Genomic DNA, 27304 nt, shown 5'->3' with positions numbered 1-27304 from the left:
CCATGATATCATATCATATATCAAATCAAATTGTATTTGTCACATGCGCCAAATACAACAGTGAAATGCTTACTTACGAGCCCTTAATCAACAACGCAGTTCTAAGAAAAATAAGTGTTAGGTAAAAATAGATATGTAAACAATAAAATAACAAATAACAATGTGGAGGCTATATACAGGGTATTACGGTACAGAGTCAATGTGGAGGCTATATACAGGGTATTACGGTACAGAGTCAATGTGGAGGCTATATACAGGGTATTACGGTACAGAGTCAATGTGGAGGATATATACAGGGTATTACGGTACAGAGTCAATGTGGAGACTATATACAGGGTATTACGGTACAGAGTCAATGTGGAGGATATATACAGGGTATTACGGTAGAGAGTCAATGTGGAGGCTATATACAGGGGGTACCGGTACAGAGTCAATGTGGAGGCTATATACAGGGTATTACGGTACAGAGTCAATGTGGAGGCTATATACAGGGTATTACGGTACAGAGTCAATGTGGAGGCTATATACAGGGTATTAAGGTACAGAGTCAATGTGGAGGCTATATACAGGGTATTACGGTACAGAGTCAATGTGGAGGCTATATACAGGGTATTACGGTACAGAGTCAATGTGGAGGCTATATACAGGGTATTACGGTACAGAGTCAATGTGGAGGCTATATACAGGGTATTACGGTACAGAGTCAATGTGGAGGCTATATACAGGGTATTACGGTACAGAGTCAATGTGGAGGCTATATACAGGGTGGTACCGGTACAGAGTCAATGTGGAGGCTATATACAGGGGGTACCGGTACAGAGTCAATGTGGAGGCTATATACAGGGGGTACCGGTACAGAGTCAATGTGGAGGCTATATACAGGGGGTACCGGTACAGAGTCAATGTGGAGGCTATATACAGGGTATTACGGTACAGAGTCAATGTGGAGGCTATATACAGGGTATTAAGGTACAGAGTCAATGTGGAGGCTATATACAGGGTATTACGGTACAGAGTCAATGTGGAGGCTATATACAGGGTATTACGGTACTGAGTCAATGTGGAGGCTATATACAGGGTATTACGGTACAGAGTCAATGTGGAGGCTATATACAGGGTATTACGGTACAGAGTCAATGTGGAGGCTATATACAGGGTATTACGGTACAGAGTCAATGTGGAGGCTATATACAGGGTGGTACCGGTACAGAGTCAATGTGGAGGCTATATACAGGGGGTACCGGTACAGAGTCAATGTGGAGGCTATATACAGGGGGTACCGGTACAGAGTCAATGTGGAGGTTATATACAGGGGGTACCAGTACAGAGTCAATGTGGAGACTATATACAGGGGGTACCGGTACAGAGTCAATGTGGAGGTTATATACAGGGGGTACCGGTACAGAGTCAATGTGGAGGCTATATACAGGGGGTACCGGTACAGAGTCAATGTGGAGACTATATACAGGGGGTACCGGTACAGAGTCAATGTGGAGGTTATATACAGGGGGTACCAGTACAGAGTCAATGTGGAGGCTATATACAGGGGGTACCAGTACAGAGTCAATGTGGAGACTATATACAGGGGGTACCGGTACAGAGTCAATGTGGAGGCTATATACAGGGGGTACCGGTACAGAGTCAATGTGGAGGCTATATTCAGGGGGTACCGGTACAGAGTCAATGTGGAGGCTATATACAGGGGGTACCGGTACAGAGTCAATGTGGAGACTATATACAGGGGTACCAGTACAGAGTCAATGTGGAGACTATATACAGGGGGTACCAGTACAGAGTCAATGTGGAGGCTATATACAGGGGTTACCAGTACAGAGTCAATGTGGAGACTATATACAGGGGGTACCGGTACAGAGTCAATGTGGAGACTATATACAGGGGGTACCAGTACAGAGTCAATGTGGAGGCTATATACAGGGGGTACCGGTACAGAGTCAATGTGGAGGCTATATACAGGGGATACCAGTACATAGTCAATGTGGAGGCTATATACAGGGGGTACCAGTACAGAGTCAATGTGGAGACTATATACAGGGGGTACCAGTACAGAGTCAATGTGGAGACTATATACAGGGGGTACCAGTACAGAGTCAATGTGGAGGCTATATACAGGGGGTACCGTTACAGAGTCAATGTGGAGACTATATACAGGGGGTACCAGTACAGAGTCAATGTGGAGACTATATACAGGGGGTACTGGTACAGAGTCAATGTGGAGGCTATATACAGGGGGTACCGGTACAGAGTTAATGTGGAGGCTATATACAGGGGGTACCGGTACAGAGTCAATGTGGAGGCTATATACAGGGGGTACCAGTACAGAGTCAATGTGGAGGCTATATACAGGGGGTACCAGTACATAGTCAGTGTGGAGGCTATATACAGGGGGTACCAGTACATAGTCAATGTGGAGGCTATATACAGGGGGTACCGGTACAGAGTAAATGTGGAGGCTATATACAGGGGGTACCAGTACATAGTCAGTGTGGAGGCTATATACAGGGGGTACCAGTACATAGTCAATGTGGAGGCTATATACAGGGGGTACCGGTACAGAGTCAATGTGGAGGCTATATACAGGGGGTACTGGTACAGAGTCAATGTGGAGGCTATATACAGGGGGTACCGGTACAGAGTCAATGTTGAGGCTATATACAGGGGGTACCAGTACAGAGTCAATTTGCTAATGAGGTCCTGGATAATGAGGTCCTGGATGGCAGGAAGCTTGGCCCCAGTGATATACTGGGCCGTACACACTAACCGTTGTTGTGCCTTGCGGTCGGAGGCTGAGCAGTTGCCATACCAGGCAGTGATGCAACCAGTCAGGATGATCTTGATGGTGCAGCTGTAGAACCTTTTGTGGATCTGAGGATCCATGCCTAACCCTAACCCTAACCCTAACCCTGTGACAACAATTTTGGACCCCTTGTGGCCCCCCTAAATGTGGAGAATGGAATAATATTTACATAACTAATTTTTGCTATCGTTCTTTTTTACATCCGTTATTAGACAGTGGCAAAGATGATGATTGTGAACATGGTCTTTTGCCTGCTAATGCCTGCAATGCAATGAAGAAAACGATAACGTCAATAACAATAACAATAACAATAACGTCTAATGTAACTGGCCCCTCTAACAGTACAACTGGCCCCAGCTTGGCCCCACCAGTTGAAATGGTCTAGAACCGCCACTGCCTGAATCATGTAGACACATGTAGGAGCTCCACATGTGTCAAAGTGCATGTATTTTTTTCTTCTTCAGGTGATATAAATCTGAGCAAGTAACCAGCTATTTGAAAAGTTTACCCAATTATAGTTTCCTGTTGATATATTGAGGAAACTTAACATGCTGCCTACAAGGCAAAACGCGTGTGTCCACGTGCACATGTTGATTTTGTCCATGGACACCAGATGTGATCATGAGACACAGGTTAAAAAATTGAAAACAACTGTATTCATTAATAGGGGTGCAGGTCGAAACACACATGAAACATTCAATGACATTTAGCTAGCTTGTCCTTGGAGATAAACATTACCTGACATGCATATTTTCCTATTTCTAGCTGGTTCTTTGTATAATTTTGACCTGGAGTCATACAAAATCTTTAAAAAAAATCCACAAAAAAAAAAACTAATCCACATATAAAAAGGGAAACATAGTTTTTAGTGCGTTATCTTTAATGAATCTATCCTCGTTTGTTTTTCAAGTATCCACGTGGGTTTGTATCTTCCAGACATAAGGAAGGGACTTGTGGCAAGTCTATAGAACAAAGTTCTATTTTAGCGCTCGGTTATGCAGCCACTTCTTCATGATGCAAGCGGTGTTGGTGAAATAATTGAATAACACAGTATGTGTACATTTATTTTGCAACGCCCGCGCACGCAACGTGGACGGTGAGGTTTGCATGTAACTCACAGATCAGTGATTATAAGGAAGGGAGTAGGTGGGTTGATACATTTAAAGTTTTAGAACAAATCTTATAATCTTTCACTAATTAAGTCTGGTAAGTCCAAAATTGTGGGGGTCCAAAATTGTTGTCACAGGGGCTCTAACCACTAAACTACCTGCCGCCCCATATAGCTTAATTTAAAATCTATCATTGACTGAAAAAGTCACGCATCTGTTACAATACAAATTCTTGTGTTTTTTAACCACATAATAAACAATATGTGCATGTGACGTTGCAGCGTGTCATGAACGTCTATTCTGATTGGACCCCATTTTGTCAATTTTGAACATTGATCCCGCCTCTAATGACGTTATGGCTATATGTCGCGTGCGCTACAACGGCAACACATCGGTGCTTTTACCGGTCTGTCTGATTTCATTTCAGTTATGACTACGGATTCTTGTGGAGGAGGACAAGTTTTTCGAAAGTTTACCCAATTCAACGGAATAATTCTGTAAAATCACATCTTGTGTCATCGATAAGTGTGTCTTATTAACTTGGGGGTAATCTTCAGAAGATTAGCTACTGGACTGGGGATGAAGCCAAAACTCGTCTCAGTTTTCCGTGTCTGCTCTGTCAGCTAGCTGGCTAACTAGCTAGCAAGGCTATCCATCCTAGCTAACTATTTCCGACTCAGCTAACGTTTGCTTTTTTTTGTGAAGAGGGCCCAGCTTTACTAGCTAGCGTTACATGTCTTTAGTTGCTTGTCTCGAGTATATATATATTTTTTTTGCCACGAATTAGCGTTATTCAAGCGTTCAAGAGTTGGTTGAGCACCAGTCGATTATTCACCCGAAGAGGCCGCTCCGGCTTGATTACAAGTTGTTAGCACGTTAGCTAGCTTTATTTTTTTTTTAGATTTATTTTTTTAATAGCTATATCTGGGTAGTTGCCAGCAAACAGCCAAACTGCAGGGTTTTTGTATTAGGCACATTCATCTCTACATCCCGCTGCAATACCCATTTTAGATTTAAGGGTTGTCTTTGCAGCAGTTTGAAACATTTCAGCTTCGAGATTAGAAAGATTTGTTGCTGTTCAGGGCCCTGAAACTCAATATTAGCTTGCTAGTCTGCCTGAGTTGGGAGTGGCTAGGGGTTTGCGTTAGCTGGTTAGCAAGCTAGCTAACAAACAAGGTCAGATGTTCTTATATCGCACCCGTCTATAGTGCGTAGGGTAAACAAAACGTAATGCCACAAACTCTATAGAAAAACAATGTATTAATGACCTGTTAAACCACGGTCAGATTGACAGCGGTTGTGTTTCAATAGCCGTATCATCAGCAGGCGCAGGGATCGGAAACCCCGCACTGGTCAAATAGTTTGTATAAACTACCAATCTGGATTTATCCGTTGCTGTGCTAAAGATTGGGTGCCACACTAGCCTGCTCAATATAGCTTCTTTCCCTGTACATTTTGATGGACGTGATTAGATATTTTCTAGACGGCTACTATTATCGTCATGCGATTCTGGCTAGTCAGAGATCTGACCTGTACATAGTCGTGTTGAATAACATTCAGTGGACGTAATGTAGCTCTGTGGAAAGATAGCCCAAAAATCTTTTTTTTTTTTTTTTTTTTTTTGATTTACCAGAGTGTTGGTTACGTTTCTCGTTGAAAAACGTAAAAAATGAATATAATGTTTGATAGCTAGTTCGTGTTTTAACTCAAAATAGAATAGCCAACCAGCGGAATAGCTAGGCTAAATTGAATTAACAGCCGATGATTGAAGACTTAGAACGTTGTCATTCTGGATCAAGAAACCTTGTCTTTAGTCTCTGGTTGGAGTAACACTCCCAAGCCATCATCAATGCCTTCAGCGCTGGCCGTTTTCTCCTGCCGTCCGAATTCACACCCTTTTCAGGAACGTCATGTCTACCTGGACGAGCCAGTCAAGATCGGGCGCTCTGTGGCACGATGCCGACCGGCTCAGAACAACGCTACGTTCGACTGCAAGGTTCTGTCACGGAACCATGCCCTCCTCTGGTTCGATCACAAGACTGGCAAGGTGAGTCTGTCAACCAGTCGGATAGCTACTAGCTTTTACTTTGCTTGGTACAATCCCTTTGCGCAGTCACTGCCATGCAGTCACATGTTGAACGGTGTTGCAGTCGACATGTCCAGGTACCTCAATGGAATAAGTGGTCAGTCAACCACCTATGGGTCATGGCTGCAGGGTTGAGAGACACACCAACACATATATATATATATATATATATATATATATATATATATATATATATATATATATATATATATATATATATATATATATATATATATATATATATATATATATGGGTTGCCACTGACTGACTGACAGCCAGCTATGGCAACTGTGCTGAGAGAGAGTATCAAATCATTGGTCACATTTTGGTTTTGCCTAGGATTGTGCCAACTTTCTCCCACCTAAATAAATAGAACAATAACAATGTGGGAAATCACCTTTTAAAACATCCATGGGAGATTAATAGTTTGCTTTCCAAATGGCACCCTATTCTCTATAGGCCTCTGGTCAAGAGTAGGGCACATAGGGTGTAATTTGGGATGTGCACACATGGTGTGATTTGGGATGCACATAAAGATCCCCTAGCTAATTGCTTAGGCTACAGCTGCTAGGAAGTCTGTTTGAGCTTCGTGGATAAAGACTGTTAATGCAAGACACACAGCTGCCTGCTAGCAAGACAACCCAAGACAACACCCCACCCTAATACACACATCACATACCTCCCCCAAGGTCCTCATGTACCCGCATACACATCTAGCTGTAGTAACTGCATCACGTGACACACACACACAAGAATAGAAGGTTTAGTGTTACCTTGATGAAATGGTTGTAGTTGTCTTGTCAGACGGACAGATAATGTTACTTTCAACACAGTGTTGCCAGGGGAAAGTTACAGGGAAAGGAGAGTTACAGGGCAGTGGTGTTGTCATGGAAAGTTAAAGGGCATGTATTGGTTTGTTTAACCTGGGGGGAAATGAGACACACCAGGGGTGCATTCATTAGGCACACTTATGAAACGTACAGTAACCACGAGGCACTACAGGAACTTGTTCCATTAACACTTGGCTCATTTTCCATTGTAAAAGTTCTCTACGGTATTCCCTAATTCCACCAATACGTTGTGTGAGTGGGGTGGTGGGCACACCTCGCCTGTATTCACCTGGACTGTGTACAGTAGCTAGTACAGTTGGCACTACAGAGCAACCTTGGACGGTTGGCTTGTGTTAAGAGGTTCCAAATGATTAAAACTTTGACAGCCAGAGGTCGGCGTAGATATCGCTCCATGTTCACTATACCATATAAACCTTATACTGTCTACTCCACCCCTTCCACACGAGTAATGTGACTAGTTTCTTTACTGAACTGATTTGGGTGCTGATATACCGTACCAGTCAAGAGTGTGCTAAACTGTCATCAAGGCAAAGTGTGTCTACTATGAAGCTTAAAATATATTTTGATCTGTTTACTACATATTTCCATATGTTATTTCATAGTTTTGATGTCTTAACTATTATTTTAACTATTATTCTAAAATGTAGAAAATAGTAAAAATAAAAACCCTCTAATGAGTAGGTGTGTCCAAACGTTTGACTGTTACTGTAAGCCTCTCCCTCAGATTCCTGAACACTTCATAGCAAACAGTTGTTCAGTCCAGGAAGATATAGGCCCCACTTCCTGTGTAATGACGTAAGTAGATTTACATGCCTGTTTTGTTAACTAGTTGTCTAATATTTGTCATGTTGTGCTTCTTGTTAGTAGAGATTTATCTGACCTCACTAGCTGAAGGTCTTAGTTTGAACACCATTCTAGGTGTAGCAGGCAGCGCCAAGAGTTTAATATAGACAAAGAGATTACACACCCCTATCTTGGAATGCAGTTTTACTCTGCTAGTACTTTACAAGCTCTCTATCCCTCCGTCCCACTGCTTTAAAGGACAAACCAGACCGCGCCGATAAATGGTTTAAATCAATAGGTGTCCGTCCTTTCTTCTCTGACCACAGAACATCAGCCGCCATTCACTCTTCATTTCATAATGTTTCCACATAGTTTAATTATAAGCACTTAGTTTGCTACTACTATTATAACTGCTTGAAGAAATTGCCTTTTACCATTCCACTATTATATTAGTGTTAAGACCAGTGGCTCATTTACAGTGGTGCACTGAGGACAAATATTACATCAACAAAAATATTTAAACTACCAGACAGCTATAAATACATTACATCAGGTTAGTACAACAAGTTATAATAATCAATATAAACAATTGTTCACTTTAGTGAACTCATTTAAGATTATAAACCTCAATGTAACTAAATGGAATCTACAGTGCATTCGGAAAGTATTCAGACCCATTGACTTTTTCCACGTTTTGTTACGTTAGATGTATTCTAAAATGAATGCAGATGTTTTTTCCCCTCCCTCATCAATCTACACTCAACACCACATAATGACAAAGCAAAAAACATGTTTTTAGACATCAGTGAGTTTTTCATAAGTATTCAGACCCTTTACTCACAACTTTGATGCGCTTTTGGCAGCGATTACAGCCTCAAGTTTTCTTGGGTACGACGCTACAACCTTGGTACTAGAGGTCGACCGATTATGATTTTTCGATACGGATTATTGGAGGACCAAAAAAGCCTATACCGATTAATCGGCCGATTTAAAATAAAAATAAAAAAAATAATAATAATAATAAATAAATTTAAAAAAAAAAATAAATAAAAAAAATATATATATAAAATGTATTCGTAATAATGACAATTACAACAATACTGAATGAACATTTATTTTAACCTAATACATAAATTAATAAAATCAATTTAGCCTCAAATAAATAAACATGTTCAATTTGGTTTAAATAATACAAAAACAAAGTGTTGGAGAAGAATGTAAAGTGCAATATGTGCCATGTAAAAAAAGCTAATGTTTCAGTTCCTTGTTCAGAACGTGAGAACAAATGAAAGCTGGTGGTTCCTTTTAACGAGTCTTCAATATTCCTAGGTAAGAAGTTTTAGTTTGTAATTAATATAGTATTTTCGGACTATTTCTCTATACTATTTGTATTTCATATACCTTTGACTATTGGGTGTTCTTATAGGTACTTTAGTATTGCCAGTGTAACAGTATAGCTTCCGTCCCTCTCCTCGCCCCAACCTGGGCTTGAACCAGGAACACATCGACAACAGCCACACTCGAAGCAGCGTTACCCATGAAGAGCAAGGGGAACAACTACTCCAAGTCTCAGAGCGAGTGATGTTTGAAACGCTATTAGCGCGCACCCCGCTAACTAGCTAGCCATTTCACATCGGTTACACCAGACTCATCTCAGGAGTTGATAGGCTTGAAGTCATAAACAGCGCAATGCTTGAAGCATTGCGAAGAGCTGCTGGCAAAAGCACGAAAGTGCTGTTTGAATGAATGCTTACAAGCCTGCTGGTGCCTACCTCCGCTCGGTCAGGCTGCTCTATCAAATCATAGACTTAATTATAACACACAGAAATACGAGCCTTAGGTCAATAACTTCTTTGGGCTGCAATCCCGTTAACGGGATGATATGACAACAGCCAGTGAAAGTGCAGGGCGCCAAATTCAAAACAACAAATCTTATAATTAAAATTCCTTAAACATACATGTATCTTATACTGTTTTAAAGGTAATCTTGTTGTTAATCCCACCACAGTGTTTGATTTTCAAATATGCTTTACAGCGAAAGCACCACAAACGATTTAGGTCACCACCAAGCCACAGAAAAACACAGCCATTTTTCCAGCCAAAGAGAGGACTAACAAAAAGCAGAAATCGAGAATGAATCACTAACCTTTGCTCTTCATCAGATGACACTCATAGGACTTCATGTTACACAATACATGTATGTTTTGTTTGATAAATTTCATATTTATATAAAAAAATCTGAGTTTACATTGGCACGTTACATTCACTAGTTCCAAAAACATCTAGTGATTTTTGCATAGCCACATCGATTCAACAAATACTCAACATAAATGTAGAAGAATTATAGATATACTTCTCCTTAATGCAACTGCTGTGTCAGATTTCAAAAACGTTACGGAAAATGCAAACCATGAAATCTGAGACGGCGCTCAGAAAATTAATCAAAATAGTCGCCATGTTGCAGTCAACAGAAACCAGATATTACATGATAAATATTCCCTTACCTTTGATCTTCATCAGAATGCACTCCCAGGAATCGCAGTTCCACAATAAATGCTTGATTTGTTCGATAATGTCTGTTATTTATGTCCAAGTAGCTACTTTTGTTAGCGTTAGGTACACATATCCAAACGCTCGTACATTACTTCGGACAAAACGTTCTATTACAGGTCAAAGAAACATTTCAAACTAAGTATAGAATAAATCATTAGGATTTTTATCATAAATCTTCAATAAAGTTCCAACCGGAGAACTCCTTTGCGTCTACATGAGCAACGGAACGCAGGGCGATATCATGTGGAATGTGCGTGACCAGGAAATGGCTCTCTGCCAGTAAGCTGACTCATTCAGCTCTTAATCAGTCCCACAACACAGTAGAAGCCTCATTCAAGTTTCTAAAGACGGTTGACATCTAGTGGAAGCCCTAGAAAGTGCAACTTCATTCATATCCCAATGTGAATTCAATAGGGCCTGAGTTGAAAATTGACCAACTTCAGATTTCTCACTTCCTGTTTGGATTTCTTCTCAGGTTTTTGCCTGCCATATGAGTTCTGTTATACTCGGACATCATTCAAAAAGTTTTAGAAACTTTAGTGTTTTCTATCCAATACTAATAATAATATGCATATATTAGCAACTGGGACTGAGGAGCAGGCCATTTACTCTGGGCACCTTTTCATCCAAGCTTTTTTTTTGCCAATGTTTTTTCTTAAATATTTGAATGAAAGGGTACTTAAACTTTTTTTTTTGTTGCTTTCCCCCATTTTTGCATTCATGAAGTATTCAGACCCCTTCACTTTTCCCACATTTTGTTAAATTACAGCCGTAGTCTAAAATGTATTAAATAGTTTTTTTCCCTTCATCAATCTACACACAATACCCCTTAATGACCGTGGTCATTTTTGAAAAAAATGTTGCGCAAATAACAGACCTTTTGCTTTGAGACTTGAAATTGACATGATTTGGAAAGGCACATACTTGTGTATATATAAGGTCCCACAGTTGACAGAGCATGTCAGAGCAAAAATCAAAAATATATGGTGAAGCATGGTGGTGGCAGCGTCATACTGTGGGGATGTTTTTCCATGTACTGATAGACTAGTCAGGTTCTAGGAAAAGATGAACGGAGCAAAGCGCTCAGGACTTCAGACTGGGGCGAAGGTTAACCCACCAACAGGATAACGACCCTAAACACACAGCCAAGACAACACAGGAGTGGCTTCTGGACAAGTCTCCGAATGTCCTTGAGTGGCCCAGCCAGAGCCCGGACTTGAACCCTATCGAACATCTCTGGAGAGACCTGGAAATAGCTGTGCTGCGATGCTCCCTATCCAACCAGCCAGAGCTTGAGAGGATCTGCAGAGAAGAATGGGAAAAACTCCCCAAATACAGGTGTACCAAGCTTGTAGCGTTATACCCATGAAGACTCGAGGCTGCCAAAGGTGCTTCAACAAATTACTGAGTATTTATGTGAATGTGATATTTCAGTTTTTTTTGCTGAAATGTCAACCTGTTTTTGCTTTGTCATTGTGTGTAGATTGGTGGTGGGGGGGCCAATTTAATCAATTTTAAAATAAGGTTGTAACATAACAAAATGTGGATTAAAAAGTCAAGAGGTCTGAATACTTTCCCAATGCCCTGTATGGAACCGCTATCAGGTGCACTGTTTACAATGTTTTTTCCTACGAATTGCATTTAGGCAAGAGAAATTAAATAAAGTTTAGTCTGTTCTGTTAAGATGCAGTACCATAATCTACACTGAACAGAAATGTAAAAGCAACATGTAAGGTGTTGGTCCTGAGTTTTAATGAGCTGAAATAAAAGATCCTAAAAACGTTCCACATGCACAAAAGCATTTTCTCAAATGTATTGCACATTTGTTATTGTGCTGGGGACAATAACATCCCACTCTAAAATGTTCAGTTTTGTCACACAAACCCAATGCCACAGATGTCTTAAGTTTTGAGGCAAAATTGCAATTGGCATGCTGACGGCAGGAATGCCTGCCAGAGCTGTTCCCAGAGAATGTAATGTTAATTTCTCTACCATAAGCCGCCTTATGGGGCGGGGGTGTATTTCTGTCTCTAAAGCCCTTTTGTGGGTAGAGAGTCTGATCGGCTGGGCCTGGCTCCCAAGTGGGTGGGTTTGACTCCCTAGTGGGTGGGTCTATGCCCAGCCATGTGAAGGCCGTAGATTAGGGCTTAATGAATTTATTTAAAAATAAGTCAGCAAAATATTTAGAAATTGCATGGTTTTTATATTTTTGTTCAGTATAGATATAAATCCATTTGCATCTTAAGAGAACCTTTGTTGATGTCTACAGGCTCTGTGAGGTCATAACTATTCATTTTGAACATGTTCCTAAGACCTGTTAAAACAACCAGCTGACCCCCCCAGGCATTTTTTTTAATTCATCCCATAGGAAGGAGATTTGTAGGTAAGTGTGTCCTAAATGGCACCCCATAGGGCTCTGAACAGTAGAGCACTATTATAAACTCATAGGGAGTTATTTGGGACACCATGTCTTCCCTGGGTATGTTGCAGGTTTATTTTTTTTTTAATACCCCGCTCTGTTCTCTCTGTTGGTAGTGCATTTTAAAAAACAAAACGCCAACAGTCAGGGGTTAGTTCAGATCTCCATGCAGGAGCCGCAGTCCTGAGTAATCTGTATGTTTTCCAGGTTCCGGAGTTGTGATTCTGAATTGGAATCCTGGTGGTGCTGTCACCGTGGCGCTGACCACATGCTATGTTACCCTTTCTCTCTCTGCTGTGATTGTTTCCTAATTTGTTACGAAGCAGCAGCAATCCTCTGTGGCAGAAAGGAATCGTTGGAGTTGAGAGTAGTTTGTAACCTTTTTAAAATGTTTTTTTTAAATTATTTTTATTTATTTATTTTTATTTTTATCCCCCCCCCCAGCTGGTTAAGCATTCTGGAGCTCTGGCATAGCTAGGGCTTTCAGCCCTGTGGCTAGAGATGTGTAGCCTGGCCTGCGCGGTTCTCAGAGCTCTTTGTGCCTTCTTGTCAACTCCTATGGTCACTGTCATGCAGGAGTTACATATGTAGGCTATTAGGGTGGGGTTTCCCCAGAGACCGGCTGGCCCTGGATCCTCAATACCTTCTGAGTAGGACTGATCTGAAGTTTTCTATTTGATTTATTTTTGATCACAGGGAGTAATATTATATGGACATGTGGGGACTTGATCCTAGATCAGCACTCCTCTGGGATGCTTTGTGGACACGAGCCCTGATCTCCTGATCCCCACTGACCTGAAAGGAGAGCCTTTCGCTCTCCTGGGCTGTTGGTCAATCAAGATTTTTATAGATGTGCATTACCAGTCAAAAGTTTGGACACCTACTCATTCAAGGGTTTTATTTGGACTATTTTCTACATTGTGGAATAATAGTGAAGACATGTTATGAAATAACCAAAAAAGTGTTTAATAAATCAATATTAATTTGAGATTCTTCAAGGTAGCCACCCATTGCCTCAACCAGCTTCATGAGGAATGCTTTTCCCAAAGTCTTGAAGGAGTTCCCACATATGCTGAGCACTGAGCTGCTTTTCCTTCACTCTGCTGTCCAAACCATCCCAATTGGTTTGAGGTCGGGTGATTGTGATGCAGCACTCATCACTCTCCTTGGTCAAATAGCCCTTACATAGCCAGAGGTGTATTATGGGTCATTGTCCTGTTGAAAAATAAGTGATAGTTCCACTAAGCGCACACCAGATGGGATGGCGTGTTGATATGATTGATTGACGGTAGGTGGTGGCAGTACATCCTGTATAAACACAAACTCGCTTTCCTTGACAACCGATTTGCACAACTCCGTGGAGTATGAATGCCCTGATTTCTGCAGATTCAGTATCACCGTAAATGCTGCATGGCCAATGCAGATGTCGGATTGACCATGCAGTGCCCAGGGCCAATGCAAATGTCGGATTGACCATGCAGTGCCCAGATGCAAAATACACTTCTCTATCCGGAATTACTTCTCAAAATAATGTTTTCTTCACCTCAAACACAAAGCAAACTGAATCTGTTTTTACATCCATTGAGTGACAATATATCCTCAATGTATTTGAAAAAATCTTTCCTGCTCTCTCCCTTTAACCACTTAGCGTGAAATGTCATGCTCTGATCCAGTGGAAACGTAAAAAAATATATATATATATGCCTACCTGGTTACTTCTTTACCAGTGCTTGACTTGGACTGAAATGTCTCTGAAATGTCTTCTGGGACTTATTTTGGGTGCTGGTACTGTTTTTATATTTAAGTGCAGGAACTCCACGATACTTTTGAGCTAATATTCTATAAGAGGAACAGGACCTCGCGCAGTATAAAATCTGAGGTGGTAGTACTCTGCTCTGGTGAGCTCCTGCCCAAGTCAACCACTGCTTCTTAGACCTTGCATAAATAGCCTACAGCTGTCTGTCCCGAGCTCACTGGCACGGGAAACTCTGAGGGCCCATAATATTTTATACAATGTTTATACAAAGTTTTTATTTGTTGTTTTTTTTGTGTAGGCTATTCATTCTTACATTGGTTGGCGATTTAGAAATGATTTGGGATTATTTTCATTTGTATTTGGTTAGAATTTTGGTTAACCACACGACAATGATTTTGATATATGAAGACATTATAAAATAAATTAAACTGTTCCTCGTGTGTATTTTTAAAAACAATAACTGTCATAGAGAGAAGTTGAAATTGTGAGATATAAATTGGTGTGTAGCCTATTACCGGCGACTCCAGGAGAGTCATGGCAGAATCTGCGGAAGACAGTGGGAGGATGCTGCTTGAGTCAGGTTACCTGGCTCCCTCTTGAGTCATTGGTGTCTTATGTCATCAAACGGTAAGCTTAAAGCATCAGACAAGCTCAATAGTTGATTTTATTAAAACCCATAGGCAGTCTGTATAAATGGAAAATAGGCACTTTTTTGTGTGTTTTTGGGGGGGGGGGCGATTTGTCAAAAGAACAGACTAATTTCGGGCCATCAAAGATTATTATAATTTTTTTGTCGGGCATAGCTCAACAAACAGTTTACCATTTGTGCGTTCTTGTCAACTCTCTTATGGTAATGCCAAACAGATCTTGGGCCAACCGATTTGTCTCCCCGGAGACCACAACTTCAGGCAGTGAGCCTCGGGGCTCTCCACTGACCTGAAAGGAAAGACTTCCCTGGCGCTGCTAATACTGTATGAGGAGGGTTAGGAGGAAAGGTGCCAACCCTGAGTCATATAACTGGGCCAGCCAAGAGTCTCTGGGCCTGCGTCCCAAAAGGCACACCCTATTCACTACCTTGTGCTTTTGACCAGAGCCCCTCGAATGGCTGGATTTGGGATGTTCCAGCCCCAAAGCCAGTGGCAGAACATTCCAATCATGTCCAGCTTTTAGCAGCCTGTCAGGAGCTGTGTATCGACAAAATACGTATTTTACTTGAGGGTCGGCCAAAATGGCACCCCTTTCCCTATATAATCATCCGGTTCTACTCATTACAATATAGAGCAACCAGTTTGACTTGGCAATGTAACACATTTTTACTAAGTTATAGTTCATATAAGGAAATTAAGTCTCAATTATATTCGGTAAGACCTAATCTATGGAATTCACATGACTGGGAATAAAGATGTGCTTCTGTTGGTCACAGATACAGTACCATTTTTAAAGTAGGGGTGTGGATCAGAAAACCCATCAGTATCTGCTGTGACCACCATTTGCCTCATTGCAGCGTGACACATCTCCATCACTTGGAGTTGATCATGCTGTTGATTGTGGAATTTTGTCCCACTCTTCAATGTTTGTGGGTACTGGAACGCGGTGTCGTACACTCCTACCCTAACTAATTAGTTGAAACAACCATGTTTTGTTAATGTCCGTGTACCAGTTGACTTTGTCTATACACAAGCGAAAACACACACACAGACAGAGAGCAGTCTGTTTTGATAATGAGCAGGTTGTGTGTTGGTGCTTCATAATACCAATGTTCTGCCTGATTGCATGCCTCGTTCCTCTTACCGTGTCCTGTCGTTGACCAACCTCTAGCTGCCCCGTCGTTGACCAACCTCTAGCTGCCCCGTCGTTGACCAACCTCTAGCTGCCCTGTCCTGTGTTGACCAACCTCTAGCTGCCTGCTACCCTGTCTTTGACCAACCTCTAGCTACCCTGTCCTTGACCAACCTCTAGCTGCCTCCACTAGTCTACTGCCAAATCCTCATGGTAACCTGCCATGAATAGGATACCACTAGTACCAGATTACCTTATTTATTTATCAACCTGATAAAGTTGACTGAATGAGAACATGTCATTCACAGCAATGACCTGGGGAGGCCTATCAGTGGATAAATTCCATCCAAAATGGAGAGGACATGATAAGGATTTAGGGTGATTGGTTGGGAGGATTGTGTCCACTCCTCTTTAAACATGAGCTATATCCTTTTTCTGAATCATGTCCTATTTTTTTATAAATAGAGTGCAGAGGGAAGACTTTTAAAAAATATATTTCAGGCGATCAAATGTACTGCCAGGTTCCAGTACGGTCCAATGAAGGAACCTTGGCTATTGTAGTGGAAACTGTCAAGACAGCAGAAAACAGGACCATGGTATCAGGCTGTTTCAGATGTGCGTGTTACTGGAGAGTTGGTCTGTGTAGCTCTACTGGCTCTTAATCAATTTAAGCGCAATTCTTTGCTTCTTTCTAAAAAAAAAAAAAAAAAAACACATTTGAGAGTAAAGTCAGTGGGAAAAGGACTTAATTGGGCTGTATGTAAACACCGCCTTATGTGTAAAAAAAAAAAAAGAAAGAGCTGATCCGATTGGTCGAAAGACAGATTTGTGGGATAAGATCAGGGATCTTTTGGATCTTCTCCACCAATGCGGCTTCAGGAGACGGGACGTGAGGAATCAGGAAAAACAGAGCCTTAGACTGGAATGACTTAGTGTAGAGTTTCTCTGAGATGAGGCCGGGGGGAGCAGCATCTCGGAGCTCGAAGTTCCTTCAACCTCAACTTGGTTTTTGCTCTGACATGCACTGTCAACTGTGGGACGTTATCTAGGCTGGTGTATGCCTTTTCCGAATCATGTCAAATCAATTGACCACAGGTGGACTCTAATCAAGTTGTAGAAACATCTCAAGGTTGATCAATGGGAAACGGGATGCACCTGAGCTCAATTTGAAGTCTTATCGCAAAAGGGTCTGAATACTTATGTGAGGTATTTGTTTTTAATTTAGCTGACATTTGCAAAAATGTATATAATTTTTGCCTTTATGGGGTATTGTGTTTTGAGGTGGGGGGTGAGAAACTAATACATTTTAGATTAAGGCTGTGGGAAAAGTCAAGGAGTATGATACTCTCCCGATGCACTGTATACAATACCAGAGAAGTGGAGCATTTTTATTTGTTGTGCCAGAATTTCTTCACGGTCTTCATTTCAAAGGAAGGCTGCATCTCTACCTAGTATTGTATCATGGTGATGGAGATCCAAAACTCCCAAACAGCAAGCCCCTGTACCTCTCCCCTCTGCACCCAACTGAGATCCCAAACTCCCTGCTGCTGCTCCCCCCCCCCCCCCCCCCTCCCCCCACCCTGTGGTAGTCACGGCAACAGCAAACTCACATCCTCCTATGACCCTCCGTCTCCTTGGGTCTCTGTTTTTACTGTTTCAATGTTGTAGTTGCAATCCTCTGCTGTACCTGGACTGCAGTTTAATATCAATACCACTCGATGTAGAGAGAATCAATCAATGATAATACATTTGTTTTCTAGTGCCTTTATAGAACACCTGGACAATACCACAAACACACATCACCCTGTAAATGGACATACCTTAAAGGGCTCTTTATTTATATACATTTTTCTATGTGTGTGGTTGTGTATATGGTTGTAGTTGCAGAAAAGTCAGCGAATTAGTCCTACTTCCATAGCTCTGTTTTTCTATATGTGTGTGTGGTTGTGTATATGGTTGTAGAAAAGTCAGCGAATTAGTCCTACTTCCATAGCTCTACGTTTTTCTATGTGTGTGTGTGTGTGTGTGTGTGGTGTATATGGTTGTAGTTGTAGAATTAGTCCTACTTCCATAGCTCTAAGTCTTTCCTCCGTTCACCGTTTGCGTTCTGTGGTCGATCGTACTGTTTCTGTGAGCTATAACATCACAACGTTTTGGTGATATTAGCTTGTCCTGAGCAAACCTGGGTTCAAATACTCCTCAATCTTTAAAAAAATACTTTTAGCGTTTTGTTGTAGCCTGCCTGGACTTCCAGATGGGCGTGGTTTGTGCTCTGAAGACTGTTCTATTGGATCCTTGGTGCCAGACGAGCTCATTCTTGTCCAGATGAAGTATTTGAAGTGAGTAGAATTGGAGCTAGGGCTGTCCCTAGGTCCAATAGTCACACCCTGAGTTAAAAAATAAATAAGCAAATGTATGCACTGAGCTTCGTCTTTAAGCATACTGTTTGATGACATAATTCAGACCCACAAATGAATGGGGGGATCCAGAGTTAAAGAAACCGAAGAGGACCTGTGCTCTTCCCAGATTCTGCCGTTTATGTTCCTGAAGTTACCGGTAATTGGCTACACTAGGGGTCGGCCACTTTAAAAAAAAAAATATAATAATTATTTAATTAATTTAAAATTTAAACATTTTTTGTAGAATTCCAATAAACAATTGATCTTACTGATTGCTACCGATCTGCGTGGCAGTTATGATTTTCATATGCAGTTTTTTTTTTTTTTGTTTACATTTGTTGTTCTATGGCCAACTTGGTAAAACTAGTCTACACGAAGACAACAAATAAAAACAACAAAAAATATCGGGACAAAAATATAAATCCTATAATTCACATTGGCTACGCATGGAGGATTGTTCATGTTAAACAAACTTGTCTCAACTGAGCCCGACCTTGCAACATTGAATCAACTGGGTCGGGCCTTGCAACATTGTATCAACTATTCTGGGCCCTCAGTGTTTCCTATGCCAGTGAGCTCCGGACAGACACAGCTGTATTTCTGAAAGGGATAAGAAGAAATCTGTTATTTTCTAACATTTCCTCTGGATCCACAAAGGCTCAGCGGTTATCAAAGGGAGGAACTATAGTAATTCTCAATGGCTGTACAAATAAAGACTTTTAAGCTCCGCAGCTCATTAGTAGTGTGGATTTCGGACATTAATAAATAGACCCATTTAATACATTTTGTTTGCAGGCCAGCTAGCCTAGGCCTACTACGTAATCTGGTCCATGTCCTTACTCCACATTTTTACATAAGCACTCCAAACAAAACACATTGAATAAATTGACTTAACTTGTAAATGTAATTTTAAATAAATCAAAAACCTTTTTTTCCCCCTCAAGTGTGGCATAGGTTGTCAGCTCTGCAAGCAACGTGTCCACTCTGTCAATGGGAACAGGAAATGACTGTCATAATAATATACAAAAGTATGTGGACACCCCTTCAAATTAGTGGATTCGGCTTACTCAGCCACACCCGTTGATGACAGGTATATATAAAATTGAGCACACAGCCATGTAATCTCCATAGACAAACATTGGCAGTAGAATGGCCCGTACTGAAGAGCTCCGTGACTTTTTACAACATGGCACCACCATCATAGGATGCCACCTTTCCATCAAGTCAGTTCATCAAATTTCTGCCCTGCTAGAGCTGCCCTGGTCAACTGTAAGTGCTGTTATTATGAAGTGGAAATGTCTAGGAGCAACAGCAGCTCAGCTGTGAAGTGGCAGGGTACACAAGCTCACAGAAGGAGAGTGCTGAAGCGCATAGCGTGGTAAGATCATCTGTCCAGTTTCAACTCTACTGAGTTCCAAACTGCCTCGAAGCAAAGTCGGCATCAAAACGAGTGGTGCAGCGGTCTGAGGCCCTGCTATGCAGTGCCAAAGTTCACACTACAGACCCGAGTTTGGTCCCATGCTCTATCACAACTGGCCGTGATCGGGAGTAACATTTGGCCCAGCGTCGTCCGGGTTAGAGGGTTTGGCGGGTATAAGCAGTCATTGTAAATAAGAATTTGTACTTAACTGACTTGCCTAGTCTTGCCTGGGCGCTTCAAGAAATGGGTTTCCATGGCTGAGTAGTGCCACATAAGCCTAAGATCACAATGCCAAGCATCGGCTGGAGTGGTGTAAAGCCCATCGCTATTGGACTCTGGCGCAGTGGTTACGCGTTCACTGGAGTGATGAATCACACTTCACCATCTGGCAGTGCGGTGGATGAATCTGTTTGGCAGATGCCAGGCTACCTGCCCCAATGCACAATGCCAACTGTAAAGTTTGGTGGAGGAGGAATAATGGTCTGGGGCTTGTTCGGGCTAGGCCCCATTGTCCCAGTGAAGGGTAATCTTAACCCTACAGCATGCAATGACATTCTAGACGATTCTGTGCTTCCAACTTTGTGGCAACAGTTTGGGGAAGGCCCTTTCCTGTTTCAGCATGACAATCCCCCGGGCAAAAAAGCGACGTCCATACAGAAATGGGTTGTCGAGATCGTTGTGAAGAACTTGACTGGCCTGCACAGATCCCTGACCGCAACCCTATCGAACACCTTTCTGGATAAATTAGAACGGCAACTGTGAGTTGGGCCTAATCGCCCAACATTAGTGCCACACCTCACTAATGCTCTTGTGGCTGAATAGAAGCAAGTACTCGCAGCAATGTTCCAAGAAGAGTGGAAGCTGTTAATAGCAGCAAAGGGGGGACAAACTCCATATTAATGTCCATGATTTTGGAATGAGATGTTCAACGACCAGATGTCTTCATATTTAGTCATGTAGTGTATATTGAATGCATTAACAGAAATGATCTTAAACAGATTAGAAATGGTAATAAAAGGTACATGTGCTAGTGATATACACTGAACAAAAATATAAAGGCAAAATGTAATTATAAAGAGTTTACAGAGTTACAGTTTGTATGAAGAAATTAGGCCCTAATCTATAGATGTCACATGGCTGAGAACTGATACCTTCAAAAAAAAAAGGTAGGGGTGTTGATCAGAAAACCAGTCGGTATCTGGTGTGACCACCATTTGCCTCATGCATCACAACACATCTCCTTCGCATAGAGTTGATCAGGCTGTTGATTGTGGCCTGTGGAATGGTGTCCCACTCCTCTTCAATGGCTGTGCGACGTTGATGGATATTGGCCCTAACTGGAACGCGCTGTCGTACACGTTGATCCAGAGCATCCCAAACATGCTCAATGGGTGACGTGTCTGGTGCGTATGCAGGTCATGGAAGAACTGGGACATTTTCAGCTTCCAGGAATTGTGACCAGATCCTTGCGACATGGGGCCGTGCATTATCCTGCTGAAACGTGAGGTGATGGCGGCGGATGAATGGCACGACAATGGGCCTCAGGATCTCGTCACGGTATCTCTGTGCATTCAATTTGCCATCGATTTAAACTGCAATTTTGTTGTCCGTAGCTTATGCCTGCTCATACCATAACCCCGCCACCATTGCGCACAGTGTTGACATCGGCAAACTGCTCGTCCACACAACGCCATACACACGGTCTCCTATCTGCCCGGTACAGTTCAAACTGGGAAGAGCACACTTTTCCAGCGTGCCCGTGTCCATCGACGGTGAGCCCACTGAAGTCGGTTAAAACACCTAGCTGCAGTCGGGTCAAGAACCTGGTGAGGACGAGCAGGCAGATGATCCAGCAGGTGAAGGAGCCGGATGTTGAGGTCCCGGGTTGGCGTGGTTACACGTAGTCTGCAGTTGAGACCTCTGGTTCTGGTGTTGTGAAAACTGCACATTTGAGGTGCCTTTTTTTTAAATTGTCCCCAGCACAAGGTGTACCTGTGTAATGGTCATGCTGTATAATCAGCTTCTTGATATGCCACACCTGTCAGGTGGATGGATTGTCTTGGCAAAACAGAAATGCTCCCTAACAACAGGGATGTAAACAAATTTGTACACAAAATTTGAGAAATAAGATTTTGGTGCGTATGGGGAAAAATTCCTGGGATCATTTTATTTCAGTTCATGAAACATGGGACCAACATTTTACATGTTTTTTTTGTTGTTCAGTGTTAATATAGATCTGCTGAGTGTGTGTGTATATATGTATATGTATCTCTATCTCACACAGCGCCTAGTTTACAGATAGCTGGTGGAGCGAAGACCAACCGTGGTAGGGAAAAGAGATTTTGCAAGTTATCTACCCGTAAATGCCAATGCAAGAAAAAGTAAACCAGGTATTTTAAGTTAAACTCTTTTTAATATTTGCAATTCGGTTGTCCATAGAATAGCCTACATTGACGATCAGACTTTTCCTCTAGGCTTTTTTGTGTCCTTAAAGTCATGAAGTTATGGTAGCAGATTTTGAAATTCTACTGCCTTCGTTAAAGTATTCACACCCCTTGTCTTCAACATTTTGTTACAAAGTGGGATTAAATTGTCTTTTTTTTTTTTTTTGTCAACGATCTATAAAAACTCACGGTTGTGAAGAAGAGAAATATATAACAATCTAAAAATCAAGATTGTTATAAGTATTCATCCTTCGAAGTCAAATCATGTTGAAATCAGCTTTGGCAGCGATTACAGCAGTGAGTCTTTTTGGGTAAATCTCTCTAAGAGCTTTCCACATCTATTATTCTTTTCATAGTTCTTCAAACTTGGTAGTTCTTAATTGGTTATTGATCATTGCTAGGACAACCACTTTCACATCTTGCCATGGCAACGTGTCAAACTGTAACTCGTGAACATTCTGTCTTCTTGGTAAACGACTCCAGTGTACATGTGACCTTGTGTAGTAAGTTATTGTCCTGTTGAAAGGTAAATTCATCTCCCAGTGTCTTATGGGTAACAGGCAACCAGGTTTTCCTCTAGGATTTTACCTATATCATTTAATTTTTTTTACTGACAAATACATAAGATTTGGCGGGAGAGACGTCATTCTGAAGAGACATGCCTTGTGCATCGAAACCACTCTCTCCTTAACTCAACATTTTTAAATGTATACACCATATTCCCTATTTAGTGCACTGCTTTTGACCAGGGCCTATAGGCTAGGAGTGCTCATTTTATAGGATGTCATTTGGGATGCACACTCTGTCTGCTTGTGATTTGTACATTGTCTGGTCTCTCACTACCACATAGTGAAGTGGTTACAATGTCTGGTCTCATCGACTTCACCAGAGTCAGATGAACTCAAGGATACCATTTTTATGCCTCTATCCGGTATGAAGGAAGGTAGAGGTTGTTTCCATTTGTGTGCTAACTAGTGATAGCATGCTATTAGATACTATAGACTATCACTTACCATAGACTTCCACACTATTTAGCAACTTCCTTCAAACTACACAGACCTATATAAATGGTATCCACAAGTTCATCTGACTCTGGGGAAGAAGATAATTGGCTTAATTGACAAAATCCAAAAGTATCCCTTTAATAGTTTATTGATAGGCTTGAAGTCATAAACTCAAGCATTGCTAAGAGCTGCTAACAAACGCAGGAATTGCTGTTTGATTGCTTACGAGCCTGCTGCTGCTTATCACCGCTCAGACTGCTCTATCAAATCAGACTTCATTATAATAAATAAACACACATACGAGCCTCTGGTCGTTAATAAGGTCAAAACCGGAAACTATCATATCGAAAACAAAACGTTTATTCTTTCAGTGAAATACGGACCCGTTCCGTATTTTATCTAACGGGTGGCAACAGTCTAAATATTGCACAACCTTCAATGTTATGTCATAATTATGGCAAATTAATTACGGTCTTTGTTAGGAAGAAATGGTCTTCACGTAGTTCGCAACGAGCCGGACGACCCAAACTGCTGCATGTACCCTGACTCTGCTTGCATTGAACGCAAGAGAAGTGACACCATTTCCCTAGTTAATATTTCCTGCTAACATGAATTTCTTAACTAAATATGCAGGTTAAAAAATATATATACTTGTGTATTGATTTTAAGAAAGGCGTTGGTGTTTCTGGTTGGGTACATTTGTGCAACGACTGTGCTTTTTTTCGCGAATGCGCTTTTGGTAAGTCAAAAATACCGATTTTCTTAAACTTTTAATCGGCCATGCCGATTTAATCGGTTGACCTCTAGTCGTCAATTGATCTTACAGATAAACTCCGTAGAAACACTTGTTAGGGCACCTTATCCCCTTCCTCAGTAATACTTGTTAGGGCACCTTATCCCCTTCCTCAGTAACACTTGTTAGGGCACCTTATCCTCTTCCTCAGTAACACTTGTTAGGGCACCTTATCCTCTTCCTCAGTAACACTTGTTAGGACACCTTATCCCCTTCCTCAGTAACACTTGTTAGGGCACCTTATCCTCTTCCTCAGTAACACTTGTTAGGGCACCTTATCCTCTTCCTCAGTAACACTTGTTAGGGCACCTTATCCTCTTCCTCAGTAACACTTGTTAGGGCACCTTATCCTCTTCCTCAGTAACACTTGTTAGGGCACCTTATCCCCTTCCTCAGTAACACTTGTTAGGGCACCTTATCCTCTTCCTCAGTAACACTTGTTAGGGCACCTTATCCTCTTCCTCAGTAACACTTGTTAGGGCACCTTATCCTCAACTGTTTCCAGTGTGTGTCAGTGGGGAAAGGAACGTGTCTGTCATTGTGTTAATTTGGAGTGAGTTATTAGGGCACCTTATTCTCTTCCTTAGTAACTGTTTCCTGGGTGTCTCAGTGGGGAGTTGGGGGAACATGATCAGCGAAGTGCAGTCAGTGTTAATGACTGCATGTGGAGTTTGCTGCCCTTTGCAATGCTAATAGCTTTTTTTTAGGGACTTCCTAAAACAACCATACAGCTCGAATTTACGTCAAAACCCACCACCCGGCTCGACTTTACCTCAAAACGCACCACCCGGCTCGACTTTACCTCAAAACGCACCACCCGGCTCGACTTTACCTCAAACCGCACCACCCGGCACGACTTTACTTCAAAACGCACCACCCGGCACGACTTTACCTCAAAACGCACCAGAACACGGCGCTCCAGTGTTGAATGCAGGTGCTTCTCTCCACCACACAACCCCTACATGTCCAGGACAGCTGGCAACCTGGAGGGACCCGCTCGTTCTGGCAACCTGGAGGGACCCGCTCGTTCTGGCAACCTGGAGGGACCCGCTCGTTCTGGCAACCTGGAGGGACCCGCTCGTTCTGGCAACCTGGAGGGACCCGCTCGTTCTGGCAACCCTTTTGGTTTTGTCTACTTCTGTTCTCCTGGAAGCTGTGACCAAACCGTTGGTTAGGATAGGGTGTGAGGTTTCACCAAACCCACGGTTCGGTATGTTCCGGGGTTAGGGTTCTGTTTTGATACAGCAGGAAAATGAAATGCTAACAGTTAAATTATTTTCTTAAATAACTAAATTATTGGAATTCCTAATTCCATATGATCATGAGGTATGTGTGTGTGTGTGTGTGTGTGTGTGTGTGGGGCCTGATGAGAGCTCCATCAGGAATAACAACACTTTGTATTTACTGAAATGAAAACACCACTATTACTCATAAACAACACTAAAATAAATTGCTATGTGAAATCGATATGTAAATAGTATAGGCCTATGCTTTCCACTGGAGAGAAGTGTGACACTCTCTCCTAAAGGCGGTGTGTCCGTGGCAACGGTATTTGTCATTTCCCACACCAGGGTAATGCGATGGCTAGTCACTGTTAAGTAGCCCTGGAGGCCCATTCATCTGTAGTAAGAGTAATGCAGGGTGTATTGGCTAATTCATAGACTGCTTTGGCTTTTAGCTTGTTTACATAGAGCGGGTGCTACCTGTTTTGCTAAAATGGGTGCAGGAGGGCGAAGTTCGTAAAGTGGCTTGAGTACTTTCACGAGGTACACCCGATTCTTCTAAACCACCCCAGAATGGATGCATATCTGTGGCTAAAAACACATTGCTCTTGTAGAATCAGCTGCCATGGCTACTTGAATGTAGAGGGGAGACTTTAAAAAAAAAAAAAATGTTTAGTAGTTTTGTTTCTTTCTTGATCCGGTGGTGGAGATACTGGGGTGATGTCGTAAATATGTCAACATATTTGAGGTGTTGGCAGCTGCTTAGTCTATTCTCGTTGTGCGTTGGGACATACTGGTAACCTTTCACATATATTAATATATATTACCAGTCAAGTTTGGACACCTACCCATTCAAGGGCTTTTCTTTTATTTGCACTATTTTCTACATCGTAGAATAATAGTGAAGACATCAACACTATGAAATAACACATGTAATCATGTAGTAACCCAAAAAATAAGTGTTAAACAAATCAAAATATAGTTGAGATTCTACAAAGAAGCCACCCTCTGCCTTGACAGCTTTGCACACTATTTTATTTAACCTTTCTTTTAACTAGACAAGTCGGTTAAGAACATTCTTATTTACGATGATTGCCTTGCTTGCTGTTTGGGGTTTTAGGCTGGGTTTCTGTACAGCACTTTGAGATATCAGCTGATGTACGAAGGGCTATATAAATAAATTTGATTTGGAACAGTGGGTTAACTGCCTTGTTCAGGGGCAGAATGACAGATTTTTAACCTTGTCAGCTCGGGGATTCGATCTTGCAACCTTTCGGTTACTAGTCCAACGCTCTAACCACTAGGCTTCCTGCCCCCCCTTTGCACACTCTGGCATTCTCTCAACCAGCTTCACGAGGTTGTCACCTGGAAGGCTGCATTCTGCAACTGCAAAGCAGTTTTGTTGTGTCAAAGTAGGGGTGGTGTACAGAAGATAGTCTTATATCGTAAAAGAGCAAGTCCTTATTATGGCTAAAACTAGCAAAGACAAACGACAGTCCATTATCCTAAGGCATGAAGGTCAGTCAATACAGAACATTTGAAGAAGAAACATTTAAGTCCAAGTGCAGTCGCAAAAACTAAGTGCTATGATGAAACTGTCTCTCATGAGGACCGCTTCAGGAAGGAAGACCCAGAGTTCCCTCTGCTGCAGAGGATACGTTCATTAGAGTTAACTGCACCTCAGATTGCAGCCCAAATAAATGCTTCAGAGGTCAAGTAACGGACACATCTCAACATCAACTGTTCAGAGGAGACTGCATGAATCATGTCTTAATGGTTGAATTGCTGCAAAGAAACCACTACTGAAGGAAACTAATAAGAAGAGACTTGCTTGGGCCAAGAAACAAGCAATGGATATTAGACTGGTGG

At 41.8% G+C, this 27304-nt stretch overlaps 1 protein-coding gene across 8 annotated transcripts in view; it reads left to right on the top strand.

The window, feature by feature from the left end:
• Positions 1 to 4264: 4264 nt before the first annotated feature.
• Positions 4265 to 27304, top strand: part of LOC139413936 (sarcolemma associated protein a) — a 122198-nt gene continuing 99158 nt past the window's right edge. For 3 of the 8 annotated variants that reach the window (XM_071161813.1, XM_071161810.1, XM_071161809.1), the window contains exon 1: positions 4286 to 5971. In XM_071161813.1, the coding sequence (XP_071017914.1) occupies positions 5774 to 5971 (198 nt within the window). In that variant the 5' untranslated portion in view covers positions 4286 to 5773. Of the gene's footprint in view, positions 5972 to 22288; positions 22362 to 27304 lie in introns of those variants that run through there. The other 5 variants (XM_071161808.1, XM_071161806.1, XM_071161812.1 and 2 more) reach the window with 4 other exon arrangements.

Source organism: Oncorhynchus clarkii, chromosome 7, assembly GCF_045791955.1.
Source record: "Oncorhynchus clarkii lewisi isolate Uvic-CL-2024 chromosome 7, UVic_Ocla_1.0, whole genome shotgun sequence".
In the NCBI taxonomy this organism is placed as follows: domain Eukaryota; kingdom Metazoa; phylum Chordata; class Actinopteri; order Salmoniformes; family Salmonidae; genus Oncorhynchus; species Oncorhynchus clarkii.
The sequence above is the reverse complement of the archived record's forward strand: the minus strand, read 5'-3'. Positions and strand labels throughout refer to the sequence as shown.